The sequence below is a fragment of the Platalea leucorodia genome (assembly GCF_965183815.1).
Source record: "Platalea leucorodia genome assembly, chromosome: 15".
Lineage (NCBI taxonomy): Eukaryota > Metazoa > Chordata > Aves > Pelecaniformes > Threskiornithidae > Platalea > Platalea leucorodia.
The window spans coordinates 4,528,855-4,548,784 of NC_138837.1; the positions used below are offsets into that span (position 1 = coordinate 4,528,855).

Here is a 19,930-nt window from a genome sequence, read left to right on the forward strand (position 1 = left end):
GTTCTCCTAGTTACGGAGCTGCTGGGGCAGCAGCTCGCCTCTGGAATGCAAATGCCTCCACTACCTGGGAAGCCTGAGAAGACCGATATTTAAACATCCCTCTCTGCTGCAGATCTGTTTATGTTTGTACACATCTATTTTTGTAAAATTCCCCCAAATTAGGTATGTGTTTACTTTTTGCCATCATCTAATCAGCAACTGAAAGGGTAAGTTGATGTTCTATATTTAGTCTAGATATTCAGTAGAGATGATTAGGGATGCCTCAAAGAGGTTTTTAGGTTTTTTCCTAGGATGTCTTACTGCTCTCTCCTTCTTCCTGTATTACTGCAGCTTCTGTCTCTGCTCATGTTTCTCTGTGCAACCAAGAAGCCTGTGTCAGTGAGAGTATTTGTGTGGCTTTCTGAACATATTTGAAATAATTTGCTTCTAGAAAGTGATTGTGGTCTGTTTGCCATGAGGAGAGTAGCTACAGTCCTGATGTGAATTGAAATATCAAATGTTTATGGAAGATGACATAGCAAAGCTGTTTACCATATGGCATACAAGACACAGTGATACTAGACCATTTTTTTTCCCTGCAGTTTGCTGGGGAAAAAATAGAATACAATAATGCAGTTTGTATATTCTGTATTTCATATGTGCCTTTAAGAGAGAGCATGATAATGCTCTCTTAGCCAGGTCGTGGGATATAAGTATAATATTAATTATTATTTATATTGAGCCTGTATCTTGAGGCTTCCATATGAAACTGAGGGTCCAGTCAGGTACATGTAGTAAGGGACATAGCAAGACGTTTATGAGATTCAAAGTGCAATCACTTCAAGTTAGGATGTTTCTGGTGACACCTTTTATTCACAACTGTTCACAGCACCTCCCTCTGCCCCTTCTTTCATTTCTCTGGATCAAGGTCCTCCGACAGCTATTATCCGCTCTTGGTTATGGGATTTTAGACTAACCATTGCACTGGTGTAGAGACTTGTGAGCTGACTCAGTGCCCGCCAGCATGGGTCTAGAGACAATGCAGTTAAGTTTACGTGGAGCTGCAAGCTATGGATTTTTCTAGCTTGGATCAGTGCATTCATGGGAGTCCCTGCATTACATCCTAACTGTATTCCCTAACCGTATTCTTATGCTACCCCATGTGTTTCCTTTGCACGAAGATGCTCTCTGAGCCAGATAAAACAAGAACTAGTCCTGTGAAGCTCACTGGCTCTCTGCAGGCTTTGAGTTTGGGAACTGCTGTTCCGCTGTCTCTTGGTACTTGAACTGTGCCCATGGACAAGATAAAGTGTGTTACGGGGAATGAAGCAGATGGGGTAAAGAGCCTGCGTTCAAACGCTGTCAACAGCAGAAGTATCTTAATATGCCTACTTCAAGTAAGTATCTGTATTTACACGTTGTCCTCTTCCTCTCATTTGATCTAGGTTGTATGGTTGGACCCTGGAAATGGGATGTCAGTCCCATTCAGGGAGCATAACGGAAGAAAGAAAATCTCCCAGGTGCTGCTGCTGTGACAGCGAGTGAGAGCAAGAGCAGGAAGATGTCGACAGTCACATCAGCAATCCAGGCTCCTCAGGGCCCTGTCAATCCGCCGCCTCCGGAGGTCACTAATCCTAATAAGCCTGGCCGGAAGACCAACCAACTGCAATATATGCAAAATGTTGTGGTAAAGACCTTGTGGAAGCATCAGTTTGCTTGGCCTTTCTACCAACCTGTTGATGCAATTAAATTGAATTTGCCGGTACGTGTCTATCGTCTTCTGCTCAGTATTCTGTTCTTAGAAGGCTTTGTGTTAGTGAGATCAGTTTTCTGATCACTGGATCAGAACGGCTAGGTTACTTTGGGGGATTTCCTTGAATACTCTTAGACTCGCTGAATTAGAAGATGATGTTTTTCAGAGCTGGAGAGGTGCAGGTCTCTGAAGGGGAAAAAAAACTACTTCTCACTTAGTGAGGGACGAGAAGAGCACGCAGGCAAGCTGTCTTTAGAGCATCTGAAGCATAGTGCTGTGTTTGTATCTTACCTCTGGTTACTTTTATGTGTCTTCACCCCTTATCCCACCTCTGTCCCATTTGAGTGAGAGCCTTGAAGCCCATGCTCTTCTGAGCATTTGGCATTGGGCCCAACATAACTTGTGTTTCCAAAAGGCTTTCCTGGATTTGCCACCGACTTCAGTGTTGAGGAAGACAGGAAAAGCTAATTACCAAGCATACTGTGGAGCTAGATATTTTCAAATGCTGTACTGGAAGTAGAAAGAACAGAACAGTTGCATTTACCTATCTGTCTCCTGTGCCTGATGATATATTATATATACCCTGTCTCTGTCAGACCAGATAGTACAAGATATAGCCTTGTTATTCATAAATGACCAAAGTTTACTAAGCTGCTTTCTTCGAGACAACAGAGCCACATGCTCTTCACCTCTTCAGAGGGGTCTGTAAGTGTAAAAACTCAGCAGTGGAGGCATACCCCCACCTACCTGCTTCACTTAAATACAGACACCACCGCCCCCCTGCCCACCCTGCTGTCGGCTCAGCCGGGCAGCCCATTGCAAATTAACTCTGGCTGCTTTGAGCAAGAGGGTTGCACGTAGGATTCGAGGGAGCACGGTTCTGGGATATAAGGTCAGGAGAGCTCCAGTTAACGCAGGTTATAACCCGATTTTATGGACTGGATCAATAGTCTTTTGAACTCTGTAATGTGTTTGATGGGTACTGCTTAAAGTGCTAGCCAAAAGAGTAAAACGCTTAACACCTTTATAGTATTTCTCTATGTCTGTGCTCCTTTGTGTTGTCTTTTTCTGGATTTAGTTTCTTAGTGAGGCATTTTGAGGTGGTTTTAGGGCAGATTACCAGAAAATGTAGAGGAGGAGTCTGTTGGAAGACTAGTTATTTTTCATGTGTGGCCTAAATCTGCACAAGCCCAGCAGCCAGCAGGATTACCTTTTCTGCCCTAGCATGCCTTGCCTGGAACTACTGGTGTCTCGGGTCATGCTTGAGGGTTGGGCTCAGAGAGCGGCCGGTGGCTGCGTGTGGCTTCATGCACGCACGCAGCGAGAGGGCTTGCTGCTCTTCTCCGGAATGAGAAAATCACAGCGTATAACCTTGCATGCCTAGAGCATCTCCAGGCTAAGCACAGCCTCTGCAGATGCTTGAGACCAGCCTGGGGAGAAATGGTGTTAACGTGGAAGCCTTTTAAGGGCTGAAATGAACTTAAAAGAGAGACTGAAACATTTAGCAGTCTTAGCCAGTGCTGGCACTGATAAATTTCTGTATGTGCCAAAGGCAGCCTTTTAAAAAGGGAGGCAGAAATGCAGTTTCCCAAATTGCAGCCAGTCTGCCGTTAAACTGACACCCTGCCAAAGCTAGCGCTGGCCCTGCTGCCCCGACTTCTGGTCCCATGCGAGCACGAAGCGCGCCGCTGCGGTGCTGGTCTAGCCGTCAAGTGTGACACCCTTCCACTCCGCCGCACAAGCCAAAATGGCACCTGCAGCCTCGTCAAGGGGTATCAAGGCTGCAAACAGCTTCCCGGGACAGCTGCTCAGAAAGCGCGTTTTCCTCTGCATGTTGCGCTTAGTGCCTTCCCAGTCCAGCTGTATTTATAAAAAGCTGGTAATGTCCAAGTAGCCCTTTGTGTGTGTGTTTGAGCATGTGTTGGGGGGAGCTGGGGAAGGTTGGTGATTGTGGAAGGAGTTCTTGTGCTTTGTAGTCAAGTTCATAATAATGATAGACTCAAAGGCTACAAATCAGAAAACAAAGGAAAGCAGGGATGATATTTGCAATTTCCACAAAAATCTGGGGATGTGTTTTTTGGGAGTGGGCATGAGAAGAAAGCTGGGACTAGAGGGAGATGGGAACAACACTCTGCATATCAGGAGATGTAACATCTTTCCTGTTTCTCCCAACAGGATTATCACAAAATAATAAAAAACCCCATGGACATGGGGACGATCAAGAAGCGCCTGGAACATAACTATTACTGGAGTGCCAGTGAATGTATGCAGGATTTCAACACCATGTTTACAAATTGTTACATTTATAACAAGGTAAAGAGCCCAGAGAAGCTTTAGCTGGGGCACTGCCTAGAAAAGACCCACCTACAGCTGTTACAGTGCAGGTTTTGAACCGGGCCAGCTCCGCTGTGCTCCCGGCCCTCCTTGCAAGGATTTGAAACGCCACTAATTGCAACCACATTACTTGAAATGCACAAAGCTGTCTTTGTGCTGTGTCTTTCTTCCCCCAGACTAGTTAAAATGGCAAATGTGCCTTTTAATTATAGGTAGATTTCTGCTTTGGGGTTACGTAGCAAGTTTTTACTCCTTTTATTTCCAGTTAGGAATGCTTTAAGATGAGCTAAAGTTTGTGCAGTGCTTTGCAGGTGTTATGTGGGGTGTTAGTGCTGCATATTGCACTGGCTGCCTAGCAGTAAATAGTACCTCTTAGCAGCAGAGAGCAGTTCAGGAAGTCTGACTCTGTTCTCTGCCTATGTCTTGTCCATACTTGCACACCTTTAGATTGCTTATTATTATTTTGGGTTTGGCTTGTTTGCTGTTTTGTTAGATTGTTAAAAGCCTGTATTCTTTGTATTATGTTTTCTACAACGGTTTGTCATTGTTGACCCATACTGGAGAACAATAATAAACAAATTAATTAGTTTGAGCCACAGAGTATGTGTTTACACTCTTGTCTTGGACCTGCTGGCAAGCAGAGGAGGACAGCTCATCTGTTCCAGTTTGCTGCTTCCACACTGATGCACAGGATGCTAGTTATGAGGCTCCTACTGGAAGGCCTGATAACTCTCTGAATGCAGCGTACTTAGAGGCTGTAATTATTGCATGCTAGACCAGAATAGAAGAGAAGGAGGGAGAAGAGCCAGTCTGTTTATTGTTGGAGTTTGGATACCATCGTTTATTTGAAGGGCAGTGTCACTGGGGATTTCAAAACCTGATCTTGAACCTCTCCGCTTCTGATATGCGGATGATACAGCATGGGCTTGTATTCTTCTTTCTGCAGCCCACAGATGACATCGTCCTCATGGCCCAAGCCCTGGAGAAGATATTTCTGCAGAAGGTGGCCCAGATGCCTCAGGAGGAAGTTGAATTGTTACCCCCAGTTCCTAAAGGCAAAGGTCGCAAGCCATCAGCGGGCACACAGAGTGCAGGTATTAACCCAATCCAGTGACAGTAAATGTTACGAGCCTCTTGCTGAGGCCTGACCCACCTTTCAAGCTGCCTGGCTTTGCAGATGGTGAAGAGGCTAGGAAGGGAGCCTGTAGTCTAACGGTTAAAGCAGTGGAGGAAAGCGTGAGATGTCTAGATAACGTTCACCCAGTGTTTCAGGGCTTGTCTGTCTTACGGCCACTCTGCATTTGCCATACAAACATCGTACCATCTGTGACTTAGCCATCCACGCAGCACTTCAGTGAGGGAGGGCAATGCTGTTGCTTCCTGTATGCAAAGAAGAAACCAAGGCAAGAAGAGGCAAGGTATTTAGATGTGCCAGTCTGCTGCAAGTGACAGACCATTGCGTGGATGCCCTTATAGGCCTGGGTTTATACAGCTCACCCGAGGTCCTGGCAGAAGTCTGATACAGCAGAGACTTGGACTTAAATCTTGCCGATCCCCTAGACGCTATATAACATTTCTCTTTTGCACACGTGGTTGCAACCTCATAGAATAAAGTTTGATCAACTGAAAGGATTTATTAAGCCATTGCAAAAAGCTGTGTAGACCATTGCATATCAGTAGAAACTAAGTTTGGTTCAGCTTACCTGGAGTTGATTTTAAATGGATTTAGGACTAAAATGTCTGCAGGTACGGTAGAACAGTTTGTAAAGGAGCTTGTGTGAGCTGAATTAAACTGTTGCAAATTATTTTCTGTAAACAAGCTCTAATTGTTGCTCTGGGAAAGTCAACCGTTCCTCTTTGTTTTCCCACGTGTCAGGTGCCAAATGGAGCTACAGCTTCATCCAAGCTCAGAGAAATTTGTGATGATGTCTTTTCAGCATCCTTTGATAAAAGTTGCTGTAAAAACATAGAGGAGTATTGCTACTTTCGTTATTAGTTACTAGATTTATCCCCCTTAACTTTACACTAGTAGGCTCTTCTTTAACAGTGCAGGTGTAGCACAAGAGACATTTGGCTGGCTATCAGGAGACTTAGGCTCTGCTCCCAGCTCTGTTTCTTTCGTTGTATAACTTGTGGTGAATCTGAAGTGCTTTGGACTCTTGGGTGTTTAGCTGGCAATAGGGCAGTGGTTGTTACCATTTGCCATGCATAGTAAAACCACTCCCAGACTGAGGTCTGTGCAGGACAGCGGCTGTCCAAAAGAGCCATCTCCCTCCTTTCCCTCTCCTTGAGCTCCTGCTCTTTTGCTGAGCGCAGGGTTGCTCTTAGAGCATGAGAAGGGTGAAAACTGTCCCAGAGCAACACACCCCATGTGCAAAGCTTGAAGTATTTTGCTGGCATGTGGCTCACCTAAAGCTCATGGTACGAGGACATAGGTCAGTGATGTCTCGTTTTTTGTTGACCCCTGGGTAACAGCACCAAGCAAATCACACTGTGTCCTTTGTGCTCTTCCCGTGGCCCTGGACCGGGCGCCTTTTCCCAAGCCCATGATTGCACAGTCCAGCAGCACCAGTGTCACTTTGTTCCCAATGTCTTGTCGGCACTTGTAACCGTCAATACATTGCAGTGTGTTTTCACTTTGTCGTTTGAAAGGAGCGCAGCAAGCAGTGGCCGTGTCTTCCGTCTCCCCGCCGGCCCCGTTCCAGAACGTCCCTCCAGCCGTGTCTCAGACGCCCGTCATTGCTGCCACCCCTGTGCCAACCATCACTGCTAATGTCCCGCCTGTCACTGCCCCTCCCGCCGCTGCTCCCCCTCCGCCTGCTGCTCCGATAATGCCCGTGGTGCCTCCTACGCCACCAGTAGTCAAGGTAAATGGAGAACTTGACCCCTTCCTCTTCAGAAGGCAATATTGTTAAGCAGTGCTTTATTTTCATCCCCTCACTGCTGGTTACGTCTGTTCCTTCTCCGCATTTGACTCCTGCCTTTCTGGCCATTGTTGTCTCTTTAGGGTGTGCTCAGACAAGTGCTTGCTGCCGAGTTTGAGAGCGTTGAGAAAAGTTTTGCCAGTTTTATCGTACCCCAGCTAGGGTGATGTCAACTGTAATTGCTCCAACTCAGTTACAAGCTCTCATCTGACCATAGCCTTAGCCAGTGCTGATGCTCTGCGAACCAGAAGGCTGTTGGAGGTTTCCCCCATTTTGCACCATTTAGCCCAAAGCACCTCTTCCCTCTGTAACTGACCCCCGATTTCGCTGGGACTGTTCCTTTAAGGTTTGCAGACTCAAGCACTAGGAATGTTCCTCTCTGCCATAAACCTGTTCAAGACAAGCCTGTCACTCCAGTTGGAGGAGACTGATGTTGCCTGCAGGTTTTGGGTGCATTTAGTTCTGTCTTCCTTACTGAGGAATTTTCTGGGAGTTGCCATTGGTGTTTCACTATTTACTACATTAATTTATGGGTAAATGAAAACGTTGCTCTAAATAATTGGAATTTTCCTAGCAAGTTGTGTATTGCTTTAAAAATGATGAAAGCATAGCTCAGAGAGAGCTTTTTTTTTTTCTCCCTTTTCTTTTTCCTAAACTGGGAAATTAACTGCAACAGTATTGGTGTTCTCTGGTGTGAGGTTGCATGGGCCAGCAGAGCCACAGAGTTGTTTTGCTTATTTAACCCTATAGTTTGGGAATTACTAGAGAAATTCTAAGTCAGGTCTTCTTGCAGCTAAGGTGTCCTCTGCAGAAGCCTGTCTCATACTTCAGTTTCTGTCCAAATAACTTGCTTCTGGGAATCAATTTAATTTTAAAACTCAAGGATGAAGCCAGAAGTGAGTTTGCCAAACACAGACTGCAAAAGTAATTCTGCTTGGGATTTACTTAAGATTTCCCTTAGATTTCCCTAAGGAACTTTTTCCCCCCCTTTCTCTCTCTCTCTCTAGAGAAATAAATCCTTCATAGGAGCACAAGAGGGAGCTGACTGGACAGTCACAGCTTGAATTTATGTGAGAGAGGTTTTATTTGCTTAACGCAAAATCATTAAATTCTTGCTTGTGTCCAAAATAAGCAAACTACTTTAGCACACCCACTAAATACAAGGGAGCGAGGGCTCATGGGTCTTTGGTGATTAATATGCTTTGGTTCAGAACTTATAGCCTGATCCTGCCACTGGGGACTCAGACATGTGGTTAAGTTACTGACACTTACTAAGTCACGATGCATCAGCTGAGCTGCAGTAATCGACTGGGCGCCCTCCTTTCCCTTGGCAAACATGAGGTAAGAGTCCTTGGTTTAAATCTCAGTGAAATACATAGAGCTAACACATTTTGTGTCATGTTTGGGGTTGGGTTGGAGACGTGCAAATGGCTGGTTACTGTGGCTCAGGTGACGTGTAGTAATACATCGTGTTGTAGTCACCGAATTGTGTGTTGAAGCCTCTAGTCACAAGTCCCATTTATCCCAGTGAAGTAACTGTATTTTCTGTCAGGGGACAGGCAGATCTCAAATAGAAGGATGAATTGTGCTAGGTTTCTGCTAGTGTAGCACAAGAGCTGGGCACGTACTCATGACGCCTGTCCATCTGCTGTTTCAGAAAAAGGGAGTGAAGCGGAAAGCAGACACGACAACCCCCACCACCTCCGCGATCACTGCCAGCCGAAGCGAGTCACCCACACCCCTCTCGGACCCCAAGCAGGCCAAAATCATCGCTCGACGGGAGAGCGGCGGCCGGCCCATCAAACCACCAAAGAAAGACCTTGAAGACGGAGAGGTCCCCCAGCACGCAGGGAAGAAGGGCAAACTCTCTGAGCACCTCAAGTACTGTGACAGCATTCTCAAGGAGATGCTCTCGAAGAAGCATGCAGCCTATGCATGGCCCTTTTACAAGCCTGTTGATGCAGAGGCCTTGGAATTACATGACTATCATGATATTATCAAACACCCCATGGATCTCAGTACTGTTAAAGTACGTCCACATTTACCACCTCTTTTGCAGGGTGTCACAGCCCTCTGGTTGCAGAGGACTGGCTCCTTCTGGGGGAGGGGGAAGGGACAAGGGTGGAAAACTGAACCTGTTTGGATATCATCTGGATATTTTTATATTTTGTTTCCTTCCCCTCTCCTTTTTTTTCCCGTAACTTGGGACATCTTTTTTTCTGCCCCGCAAAGCAGACTGTACAATGGCATCCTCTCCTCTTTGTGGATAGTCCGGCTATTTAAACTTGTATCCTTGGGATTGTGTTGCACGCTGAGAAGAAGAGGTGCTGTATTTCATAGGATTCAATTGATAGTATCCCATTTCCAGAAACTGCTGCCTGCCTACTTGTTGGCATGATGTGTGGTCCAGATAGGCTTACGCTGAGCAATTCCAACCGGAACGTGATGATCGCCTGGTACTCGGGGAGGGGAGGAAATACCGTGATGCTTGTGTGGTTCATGCTTGGCTCTTCAAGAGCCTAGCTTAGTATGGTCCAATATTAAAGGTGTTTTTCCCAGTAGACTGGGAGGTTTCTCTAAATTTCTCCTAAATATCCATGGAGCAAAGCTGTTGTTTTTTCTAGTTCTCATCTTCTGCTTGTCAGCCGGCCGTTGGAATCAGTGTTGGTGGAGGTGAGACTTTCTTCCATGTGCAGGAAGTTCAGGTATTTCTGCTGGCTTTCGTTGGCATGCCAGAAGTGTTTTGCTGCCATCTGAGCCAATGCCTGCGATTGTCTAAATGCCCAGGTGACAAAAGGGCACCTGCGTTCGTGATTCCTTTCATGTTCCTTGGCAAGTCCTACGTAGTACCTGGAAGCAGTGTGTCGTGCTCTGATGTGCCATGCCATTCGGCCATGATGCTGCGAGGGTTCTTACTACAGCTGCAATATTTTTACGAGTATTTTAGTTGCATTATTTACTGGTGAGAGAATAGTTGTCATGGTCTGTACATTGAGAATTAGACTAGGAGTTACCAGTCTCTGAGCTTTAATTACTGTTTTGATGCTTTGATCCTGGGCAAGTTTCCCCACAGCTCTGTGCTGTAGTTTTTCCAGTCATAAAATGGAGATAATAATACTTAACCTACCTCACAGGGCTGTTGTGAGGACAGATATCTGGAAGGCACTATCCAAGTACTAATTATGATTATTATTGATTGGGTTTGTACAGAAAAGACTGTCTCTGAGCTGGGAAAGGCATTGGAAGCGGGCTCTGGTGGAGCTAGGCATTCTTCTCCTGAGCCTGCAGTGCCCTTGCTTTGTTCACAAAAGCCAGTGCAACGTGCAGTATTTTTGATTTGCAATTAAGCCGAGCTGTTTTAAAGGCCTACAGCAATTTCCTAGGAGGAGAAGAGGGCAAGACGAAGGGCGAGTTGAGCTGCGGGCAAGAAGAGGGAGCCTGAAATACAGTGGTAAAAGCAGGAGAAATGGCTGGGTTGAACATGGTAGTCTGCAAAGCTGGCTACCTGACTTTAATATTCTGCTGATAGAGGAAAGTCCCAGTGTTTTCTTGCATAAGTTTCCGTTTTCTCTTGCTCTTGAGCGTGGATGAGGAAGGAAGAAGCTCCTCTCAGTTTTGGTACTGCAGCGCATTCACCATCCTGCTGATTTTAGATGCCCGGTGCTGAAAGCCTACTTAATCTTTGTACATTGTTTTAATTCTATGACGTGCTGTCAAGGTCTGCTCACTTCACTTTGCATTGGAGTTGCTCTTCTCCACCAGCCTGGAGGTCCTTCTGCGTGGCTTGGATCATAGGCTAATGGATAATTGAGGTTGGTCAGGAGGCCTGCCTCCTGCTCAGAGCAGGGTCATTTAGGCGCTCTGATCTGCTCCCTTCCAGGAGTCACCACCTTCTCAGCTGAGTGGATCTGACCCTGCTCCTCTGACGCCAGTGAGTGGGCTGGGAGCAGGAACAGGTTGCAAATGGGGATTTTAGTGTTTTTCTGTAAGTCAGATCAGAGGTGCAGTATTTAAGTGGCATCAGGAACCTTCATATATGATGTTCTGTTTACTGTGCATAGTTGCATTTGCCCATGCTTATTGTAGGCTACATGTCAAAATCTGTTCTGAGAGTCTATAAACTGGCCAGTAGCTTTAAAGGAATTTCAGAGTATGTCTCATTCGCAGAAATGACTGAGATGGGAAGAAGCGTCTCTTCCTGAGTGCAACTGTTCTTTTTGTTATCACATTAGAGTGATGAAGTGTTATTGATAGCCTTTTCTCTGCTAGTCTCGTGAACACAAGTCGTTAGATAATCACATCCTAGATGAACTCATTCAGTTACTGTACTGACTTTAGTGGGACCGCTGGTAAACCTAGTCCTGTCAGACCTATTCTCAGCTCAGTCACATTCCCTCAACTTCCTGGGGATGCTATGGGTCTCCAGAAAAACCTGCAGCCTGGTGGATCAAGCCCTGGGTGAATGCAGTAAGATTAGAGACGGAGAGTGAAATCCTGACTCTGTCAAAGCTGGTATTTCCATGTGTGGTTAGGTGGCTTCTTATTCCAAGGAATTCTGTGCTGTATTCTGCAAAATCTAGGTGCAAAGTTGTGGTTTCTTGGGTCAGTGACTTCTTCATGCTTAACTCTCCTTATAGTCCTGACTTCATTCTTTTAAAAAGTGTACACCTCTGATAGCACTTCCTCTGCAAGTGCAGGTGATACTCTCCCTCTGTACCTCACTAGTGTAGGACAGAATACTGGAGACCAGCATAGGACAGAAAACTGGTCTCCACTGGAGACCCAGTGGAGTCTTTTGCACGTAAAGACTCTGGATTTGTCTTCCCACGCGGTAGTATTTTTCTTAATAAACTTGTTTGAAGTGCTGCCTGGTATTGTTTTTTTTTATGGAGTGTTTTATTATCATTGCTCTTGGCCTGTAGATCATAGTGTGACGTCTCTGAGATGCAGTCTGTAATACGTTAACTGCGTGGAACAGAAACCTGCCATTTGCAGGCAGTGCAGTTCTCCAGTGTCAGGGGCTTTCTCTGTGGCTCTGAAAGGTTTTAGATTTAATTCTGCAAAGTGGCAATGGCTGTGGTAAAGCAGCGCAACTAATGGCCTTCAAACTAATCTTGAAGGAATTATGTGAGAAAGTAAAACATAAGCATTGCTGCAGCTATAATAGATTCCCGAATACCTGGTTGCTTGTCACTTTGGTTCTCTGGTTATATGAGGTTTGATTTTCTTCAGAGAGTATCCTGCATGTCCAGAAGTTTTTTCAGGCTGTACACCCAGCGGAGGTGTGCTGCAGAAGGGTTTGGAGATTGTTTTCTCTGTGTGCGCGGTGGAGGAGGCAGGTTGGTTGTCGTGACTGTGCCGGTGGCAGGTGAGAGGTGGAGGGGCTGTAGCTGAGTTTGTCATAGCTGGGATTGGAGTGGCGTGCTGGAGTGCCGTGCTGGGGCTAGGAAGAGAGCGGGAAGAGCTGAAGGGACAGGATCAGTGAGCCCATCTCCACCTCAGTTCTCCGATAGTTATCGCAGGGGAGGGGAAGAGCAGAACTGCTTGGAGGAGAGGGAGGCAGAGGCATGGGTTACACTTTAAAAATTAAAAGGCACCAGCCCTAATTCCCCGTAGGAGGCGAAACGCTTGCTGTGAAGCTGTAGCAGCACTGTGCTTCTGCTGCCCTCTTCCACGGGCAGACAGGGCCTGGTTGTGGTATATTCATGTTCCCCTCTGACGCTGGGGAGCTTCGGCGCGGGGAGGCGGGGTGCTGTGTCCGCAGTGGAGCTGGGGGAACCTGGAGCACCTCTTCTCCCACTCCATCCTCTGGCTGCCGGGTCACAGCAGCAGCGATGTGGATGTCTCTGCCTTTTGTTTACTCAGTGGTGGACAAGCAAGTCCTTGCCATGCAAGAGGATTTATACAAGGTGTTTACTTTTGGAATAAAGTGCTACCTCCAGGGATCTAACTGTGCTTGCTGGTTCATTGCCTTCCGGTGAATTGCTGTGGTTTCAGAGCAGCTGAGTTCAGGGTCTTGAACGTGAGAACTTCTTGGGTGGAATTTTTAAAGGTTCTTTAGTTGCACCTATTTTTGAGTACAAACACAGTTTCACAAAGCAACTGCTCTTGTTGAGGTGGTTTCTGCAAGGTGCAATTAGGGCCCCAGAAATCAGGCTAAGTCCTCCTTAGCTGATGGAGCTGGTATTTTCTCTGCTAAAGTCGCTGGAGTTGTGTGGCCTTGTCCCTCATCAGCACCTGCCTGCATGCCATGCCCAGGGCAGGTGCTTTGAGATCAGATTGATGTCCAGTTTAGTCTTGGAGAGGAGAAAATGGAAAGGGGACCCGTTAGGTCTTCAAACATGTAAAAGATTGCTGCAAGAAGGGAGGGAACAAAATCTTTTCTGCCTCCTCTGTGGGCAGGTCAAGGCTTACCTTAGAGCAAGAGACACATTAGACATTAGGAAACTAATTTGTGAACATTAAAGAGTATTAAACAATCAATTGGATTGCTGAGGGAAAAATGAGTGTTCTGTGGTAGGTGTTGCATAGGGCAGAGAATGGAGTAGCTGGCCTCCCAGCACCTCTGCCAGTCCTGCTGGTCTATGACTCCTGATTTGCAATTGTAAATGTAAGAACTTCTTTTAAGCAGCTGGATATCTCAAAGTGAATTTGTAACCAAAGATATTCCAGCCCACCAATTTAAAGTCCTTTTTTTCCTTTTGTTAATTAATCTTTACAAGGAAACAAGACAAAACAAAAATCCACAGATTAAAACTGTTGGGCTAGAAAACTGTTGGGTTGGGATGAAAGCAAAGCCCAGACACTGAAATGTATTTCATAGGCAGTAATCAGCTATTGAATGTGCCAAACAAATATAAGCGCATCAAAAAGGCCTTTCATGCAGTAAGACGTATTTTAAAATAAATGGGCCCTTTCGTTCGAACGTATGTTTTGCTTTGGAATTGGCCTGAGACACTTTTCAAACAAGGCCAGCTCTCCTTCAGACAGGAGAAGCACAAACCTATTTCCCTTTCTGTCTTTGTGCTGTGGCTCAGAGGCTTTCTCGTAGTTTATTCACCAAGAGAATGAGGTCTCCTGACAAAAGTTTGACAGATGTCTGGCTGCAGCACAGCAGGGAGTACGGCTGCAGGAATGTCACTGCCCGGCGTGCAGGTCCCTCCGAAGCTGCATCCCTGGAGGTGAAATTCTGCCCTAGTCAGAACAAAAACAGTTTTAGGAGTCACTGCAGTGTTTCAAGATAGTTACAAGGTCTACCTTGTAGCTGTGAAACATCGGTAGCTTCCATTGAACAAATGGGAATTTTGCTTGCATTAAGGCTTCTAGCGTGGGTTGCAGACCCTCAGCAGCCCTGCTTTCTGCTCGGACAGGGGCTGTGTCTTCCCGATCATGTTTGCAGCCTGTCTGCCAGTCAGCCCCTTCCCTTCGCTGGGGGATACAGGTGCACAAGACGTACAAAAGGGAGGCCTGCAAGCACTTGGCAGATAGAGAATTTCTTTAAACTCAGGTCTTTTAAATGCAAATGAAATCTAGTGTGTTAGCTTCTTTTTGCTTTCAGTAGGAGTAATTGGAGCTAAGGTTTTATACATAGTAGTAATATATGAATAAAATCAAGTAAGTTCTAGGAACGCTATAAACTGTTCTCTAAACCCAAGTCATTCAGTCCCAAACAGCAGAAGAAATGGACGAAAGTGAGAGCTGAAAAATAAGAGAAAGGAACAAGGTGCAAATATTTAGCTCCTGATATTTAGCCTCACTACTCACTACACTAGGAAATAACATTATGAATAGGTTCATAAAGGGCGAATTCTGTATCCATTCTCTCTCAGTTGGACTTTTAAATCAAGAGCAGGTGATGTATTTTAACTGTAAATGCCTATCTTGCTGTGGGAATCGCCAAGCAAAATTCGTACCCTGTGTTAGCAGGAAGTCAGAGTTAGATGGTCATGATCTTTTCTGCCCTTTCAGATTTACAGGGCAACTATACCCAAGCAGCATGTAGAAATACACGCTTAAGGTACTCCTGTGATTGTAACTTGGTTGTTTGTTGACTCTTGCCCTTCCTGTCCATGATCCTTGTTTACGTTAGTTTCTGGTCCAGCAAACCCTTTTTGTAAATGACTCTGTTTTCTAACAGACTGTGGACTCTGACAGATTTATATAGTACTACTTGGAAACAACCCAAATTTAGAATCTTAAAGCATTTAAACTGTTCTAGAGCAATATCAGCTTCTTTGGTTGTCTGGTGTTTGTTTGCTTACTTGTTTTAAAAAGCAGAAACTCTGAATGTTATTTAGGAACCAATAAGCCAGATCAAACTATTGTTCTCTTAGACAAATGTGATTTTTGAGGCTGTTCTGAGCTGTCCCCAAGATGCACGTGTCCTCCATGCAGTTGCTACAAATGCCTTTTGCTTATGGCTTTTTCTCCCCTTTCCCTTTGGCTTGTTTGTTTGCAGAAAAAAATGGACAGTCGGGAATACCAGGATGCACAAGGTTTTGCAGCAGATATTCGGTTAATGTTCTCTAATTGTTACAAGTACAATCCTCCAGACCACGAAGTGGTAGCCATGGCCAGGAAGCTCCAGGTAAAGGTGTTGGCAAATGCATCTTCCAGAGTACATTTAGTTCAGCTACAAGGTGTCCATTCAGAGGTCCAAGCGTGGATCTGCTCTTGGCACCAGCAAGGGAGAGTCAGTGATTCCTCTAGCCCTTGGAAAGAGCCATGTTCTCTGCTGCAGAACTGTTACGCTCTTCACATGGCATGACCCAACGCCACGTTCCGCTCCTAAAATGTTATATTCATTGCTGTATAAAGTAATGGGAAAATTTTCTTGGCCTTACAGAATATGTCTGCCCATCTGTACGTTATTATTTACTTGTACAGTACCTTGTGTAGTGCAGTAAGACCCTGACCCATGGTGGAGTTTAAAAGGCCAAAATGCGGTCTTGGTGGCTGAGGCTCCTTTTGTCACCAGTTTTTACCGCCTTTTTGTAGGATGTCTTTGAGATGAGGTTCGCAAAGATGCCCGATGAGCCTGCAGAGGCCCCACCTCCGCCTCCACCAACAGCACCAGTGGTGAGCAAAAGCACAGAGAGCAGTCACAGCAGTGAGGAGAGCTCTTCCGACTCGGATAGCTCGGACTCGGAAGAAGAGCGAGCAACTCGGCTGGCGGAGCTCCAGGAGCAGGTATTGCAATGGCCAAGCTGCCTGTCTGTGTCTGTACAGTAGAAAGGGCATAGCAGGAGGAAGGGTTTAATTTTGTTCTTAAAAATCCCATCGAGGCTGGGATGCGGTGAAGCAATCTCCTCCTTCTGCCAGCTAAAGGGGAAAAATGCTCAGCTGTGAAATAAGTGCATGTTTGATGTAATGTTGATTTTCTTCAAGATAGCCATTCTTGGTGCTGATGCTCTGTGCTTGCTTCTGGGATCCCAGAGTATGAATGAAGGTGCAAACAATACTAGGGATCTGGGATGAACAGAGACCCCCGTTTTGTATGAGAGCTCAGGCATAACGAAATCTGTCGCAGGCTTCCTGCGGGATATTGGCCCCCTGTGCCCTGTCTGTAGGAGTGAGCTGTTTTGACTGTTGTAGTTGCAGATGATTAAGCCATGGCCTTTCTTATTATGCAGATATACAATGCCAGATGCTACAGTGCTTACACGAGCTACCGTAATACAACAAAGCATTAATAAAATAGCTTATCTGGTGTCTCAAATCAAGCTAGTAGGAGAGCCAAGAAGTGAACCCAGAATTCAAAGGCCAAGCTGTCAGCGCTCTAGACAGAGCTATCGAGCTTAATTTTTATTTGCCTCTATAAAACAAGAATGATGTTTTCATTTGAGTCGGCTTCTGCACACTTGCACTGTATTTTTTAAAGAATTTCAAATCAAGCAGTGTCTCCTGAGTTCAATCACTAGACTGCTTGATCACTGACTTTGGGATATACTGAGACATTGGGATGTAGAGGAGGGGTATGTGGAGGCAGTTCAAGTTGCTTGCTTCAAGGCAAGATCAGTTATCTTGCCTTGAAGTCTGATTTATTTTTTCACTGTTCTCCAGCTAAAGGCCGTCCACGAGCAGCTAGCTGCATTGTCACAAGCGCCAGTGAACAAACCAAAGAAAAAAAAAGAGAAGAAGGAAAAAGAGAAGAAAAAGAAAGATAAAGAGAAGGAAAAAGAAAAGCACAAAGTAAAAACTGAGGAGGAGAAGAAACCCAAGGTGGCTCAACCACCAAAACAAACCCAACAGAAGAAAGCCCCGGCTAAGAAAGCAAACAGCACGACCACAGCTAACAGGTGAGAGCCTGCCTTCTGCAAGTTGCCTTAAGGGGAATGCCAAGAGCTTCCAGCCCGTTCCAGCCCAGTTCTTCTGTCCCTCCTGTCCCCATTGAATTCCTGGTGAAGCTCAGTTGTCAGAGCAGTTAATTCGCTGTTGAATAGTGTCCCCATTCCCAGACAACTCCAGGGAGTCTTTAAGTTAGAGCTGGCACTGGAACCATCATATTTCCACTGTCCGGCTCTCCCAGAATCCCTGCCTGATCACTCTCAGATAAGGTTTTGCTTTTTGCCTTTTGCACAGCCAGCAAGAACGTGCTATTTCATTGCTGCCCCCCTGCTGCTAGATGGGCTTGTTGTCATGCCTCACAGGGCTAAAATATAATAGGAGTAAAACAGCTGATCTCAGATTTCTGAACTTTTTCAGAAGTTGTGGTGCTGTTCAAGCCGTCTGGCTAAGGGTTCAAAGCCAAGAGCATTGGGATGTTTGTTACAAGTGGGTTAGGAAGAAAAAAAAAAAAAAAGAGTTCATTGCTTCTATATACCCATGAATGTTTCCATGCTTGCCAACCCCCCCAGGCAGCCCAAGAAGGGAGGCAAACAGGCATCTGCAACTTACGATTCAGACGAGGAAGAGGAAGGTCTGCCCATGACCTACGATGAGAAACGACAACTCAGCTTGGACATCAACCGCCTGCCTGGGGAGAAGCTGGGCAGGGTGGTGCACATCATCCAATCGCGGGAACCTTCCCTCAGAGACTCCAATCCCGACGAGATAGAAATAGATTTTGAAACATTGAAGCCCACAACTTTGCGAGAACTGGAGAGATATGTGAAATCTTGTTTACAGAAAAAACAAAGGAAACCATTTTGTAAGTTACCTGCTGGGGCACGCGTTCCCCCACCAGCTCTTGGGCTCAGCTCTGGAGTCAGGGCATGTGTGTTGGGATTCTCTTATCCAGCTGTTGGGTATGTGATGACAGGGATTTTTTAGAGATTCTTTTCTTCCAAGAAGAGGTACAGAAACTTTCTATTTTTTCTGTTCTTTCTTCCCATGATGTCATGCCGTGGAGACCTGGAGGACTATTGTGTTCCTCTGCAAGACCCATGTGATACCTTTATTACTAATCTAGAAGGCACTATAAAGGTTTCGGTCTCATCGTGTTAGGTGTTACGTGCACACAACTGGAAGGATCAGTTTCTTATCCTGAATAGTTTAGCATCTAATTAGGAAGGAAACAGAAAGGATGGTTGGGATCCAAAACAGCAAGGGAATAAATAACTTGCACAAAGTTACCTGGGCAACCTGTGGATTCTGGGTGTAAGTGTCTGAGTTGTATATTCACCCCAAAACTGATCTTCCTAGATGGCCTGATCACCATACTGCCCTCAGTCTCTATCAGATCAGAGGGTTAAAGTTAATGCGCTGCCGAGTGTACGGTTCAGTATGGGACAGACGGCGCTCTGTGCCTCATCCACAGAGTGAATTGTTGCAGTCCCTTGAGAGTTTAGCTCCAGCTGAACGGCAGTAGGGTCACTTACCTGAAGTGGTCCTGGCTCTGTCCGTCTGCTTGTCAGCTAAGAGGGAGTTGTCCTATTGAGTATAACACAATAGCTACTCACAACGCTTGCAGAGCACCTCCATTTCCTCACCACAGGACTTCCAGGTAGGCCGAAGCAAAGCTCAGACTTTGACGCTCTTTGCCTTTTAATACACTGCTTTGATTTTTCCCCCCGCCCCGGGTCCTTCACTGTTGGAATAGCTGAGGAAAAGATTTTCCAGAGTGGTTAGGAACAAGACGCATCCTTTTGTTTTGGAACCAAAGCGCAGAGTAACGCAGATAACCTCAGATGTCTGTCCGTCCGCTCCTCTGAGACTGGTACACCCTGGGCTGGCAGGCTGACGTGCCTGACCCCAGCCGGACTCTCCTGTCTGCTCTCTATTGCAATGCTTAGTGTTCAGGGGTGCACCCTCTTGGGACTGTGCTTTCCAGATTTCTTTTCTTTTCTTTTTTTTTTTTGTTTTTTCTTTTTTTTTTTTTTAAATCATCACTTTAAAAGAGCGCACAGAACTGTAGGTATTTCCTTGCTGGACCAGGCAAAATGTCTGGCCCCTGTCTTGTGCTTCTGATACTGGCCAACACCTGTGTTCAATTACTCCTCCTTTGGAGGGATATTTCTTCTGCTCAGAAATATGAGTATTGCTGGTACTTCTCACCGTTTCCATCCTAACTGATGCAGCTATATTCGTGGTGTCTGCCAGCCTTTACCTCAGTCGGGTTTTAATTTGTCCTTTTTGTTTTATTTTATATTTAAAGCGACATAAACCACAGTAGATTCTTGCATGAGGTTCTTAAGTTATAATGGCAGATGCTTACTTCTGACAACCTTTAATGGGACACTTTATTTTACAGGGCAGAAAACCCATGTAACAATTCTGTAATTACAAATGTGTAATTATTGACCATATAACTGGCTGGTAAGTAACCTGTAACTACAAAGTTATTACATGGATATTTCTATCTTCTAAAACACTTTCCAGAAGATCTCTCTTAAAAAGTGCGTGTTACAGGATGATGGTGATTGGATGATCTAGACAACTTCATGTGTTGTCCCCTATCTAGGATGTGTAGTTGCTGCGTGGTCACGTGATCTTAGCAGTA

General features: G+C 45.6%; 1 protein-coding gene across 5 annotated transcripts in view; it reads left to right on the top strand.

Moving 5' to 3' along the window:
• Window positions 1-19,930, top strand: part of BRD3 (bromodomain containing 3) — a 51,721-nt gene that overhangs the window by 25,146 nt on the left and 6,645 nt on the right. For 3 of the 5 annotated variants that reach the window (XR_014229862.1, XM_082327703.1, XM_082327702.1), the window contains 9 exons: window positions 1,425-1,741; window positions 3,908-4,045; window positions 5,013-5,160; window positions 6,719-6,933; window positions 8,648-9,019; window positions 15,449-15,577; window positions 15,988-16,179; window positions 17,053-17,288; window positions 17,847-18,139. Coding sequence is in view for 4 of the 5 variants with exons in the window: in XM_082327703.1 (XP_082183829.1) it covers window positions 1,541-1,741; window positions 3,908-4,045; window positions 5,013-5,160; window positions 6,719-6,933; window positions 8,648-9,019; window positions 15,449-15,577; window positions 15,988-16,179; window positions 17,053-17,288; window positions 17,847-18,139 (1,924 nt within the window). In the remaining variant the exon portion in view is untranslated. Of the gene's footprint in view, window positions 1-1,424; window positions 1,742-3,907; window positions 4,046-5,012; window positions 5,161-6,718; window positions 6,934-8,647; window positions 9,020-15,448; window positions 15,578-15,987; window positions 16,180-17,052; window positions 17,289-17,846; window positions 18,140-19,681; window positions 19,747-19,930 lie in introns of all 5 variants that reach the window. The other 2 variants (XM_082327705.1, XM_082327704.1) reach the window with 2 other exon arrangements.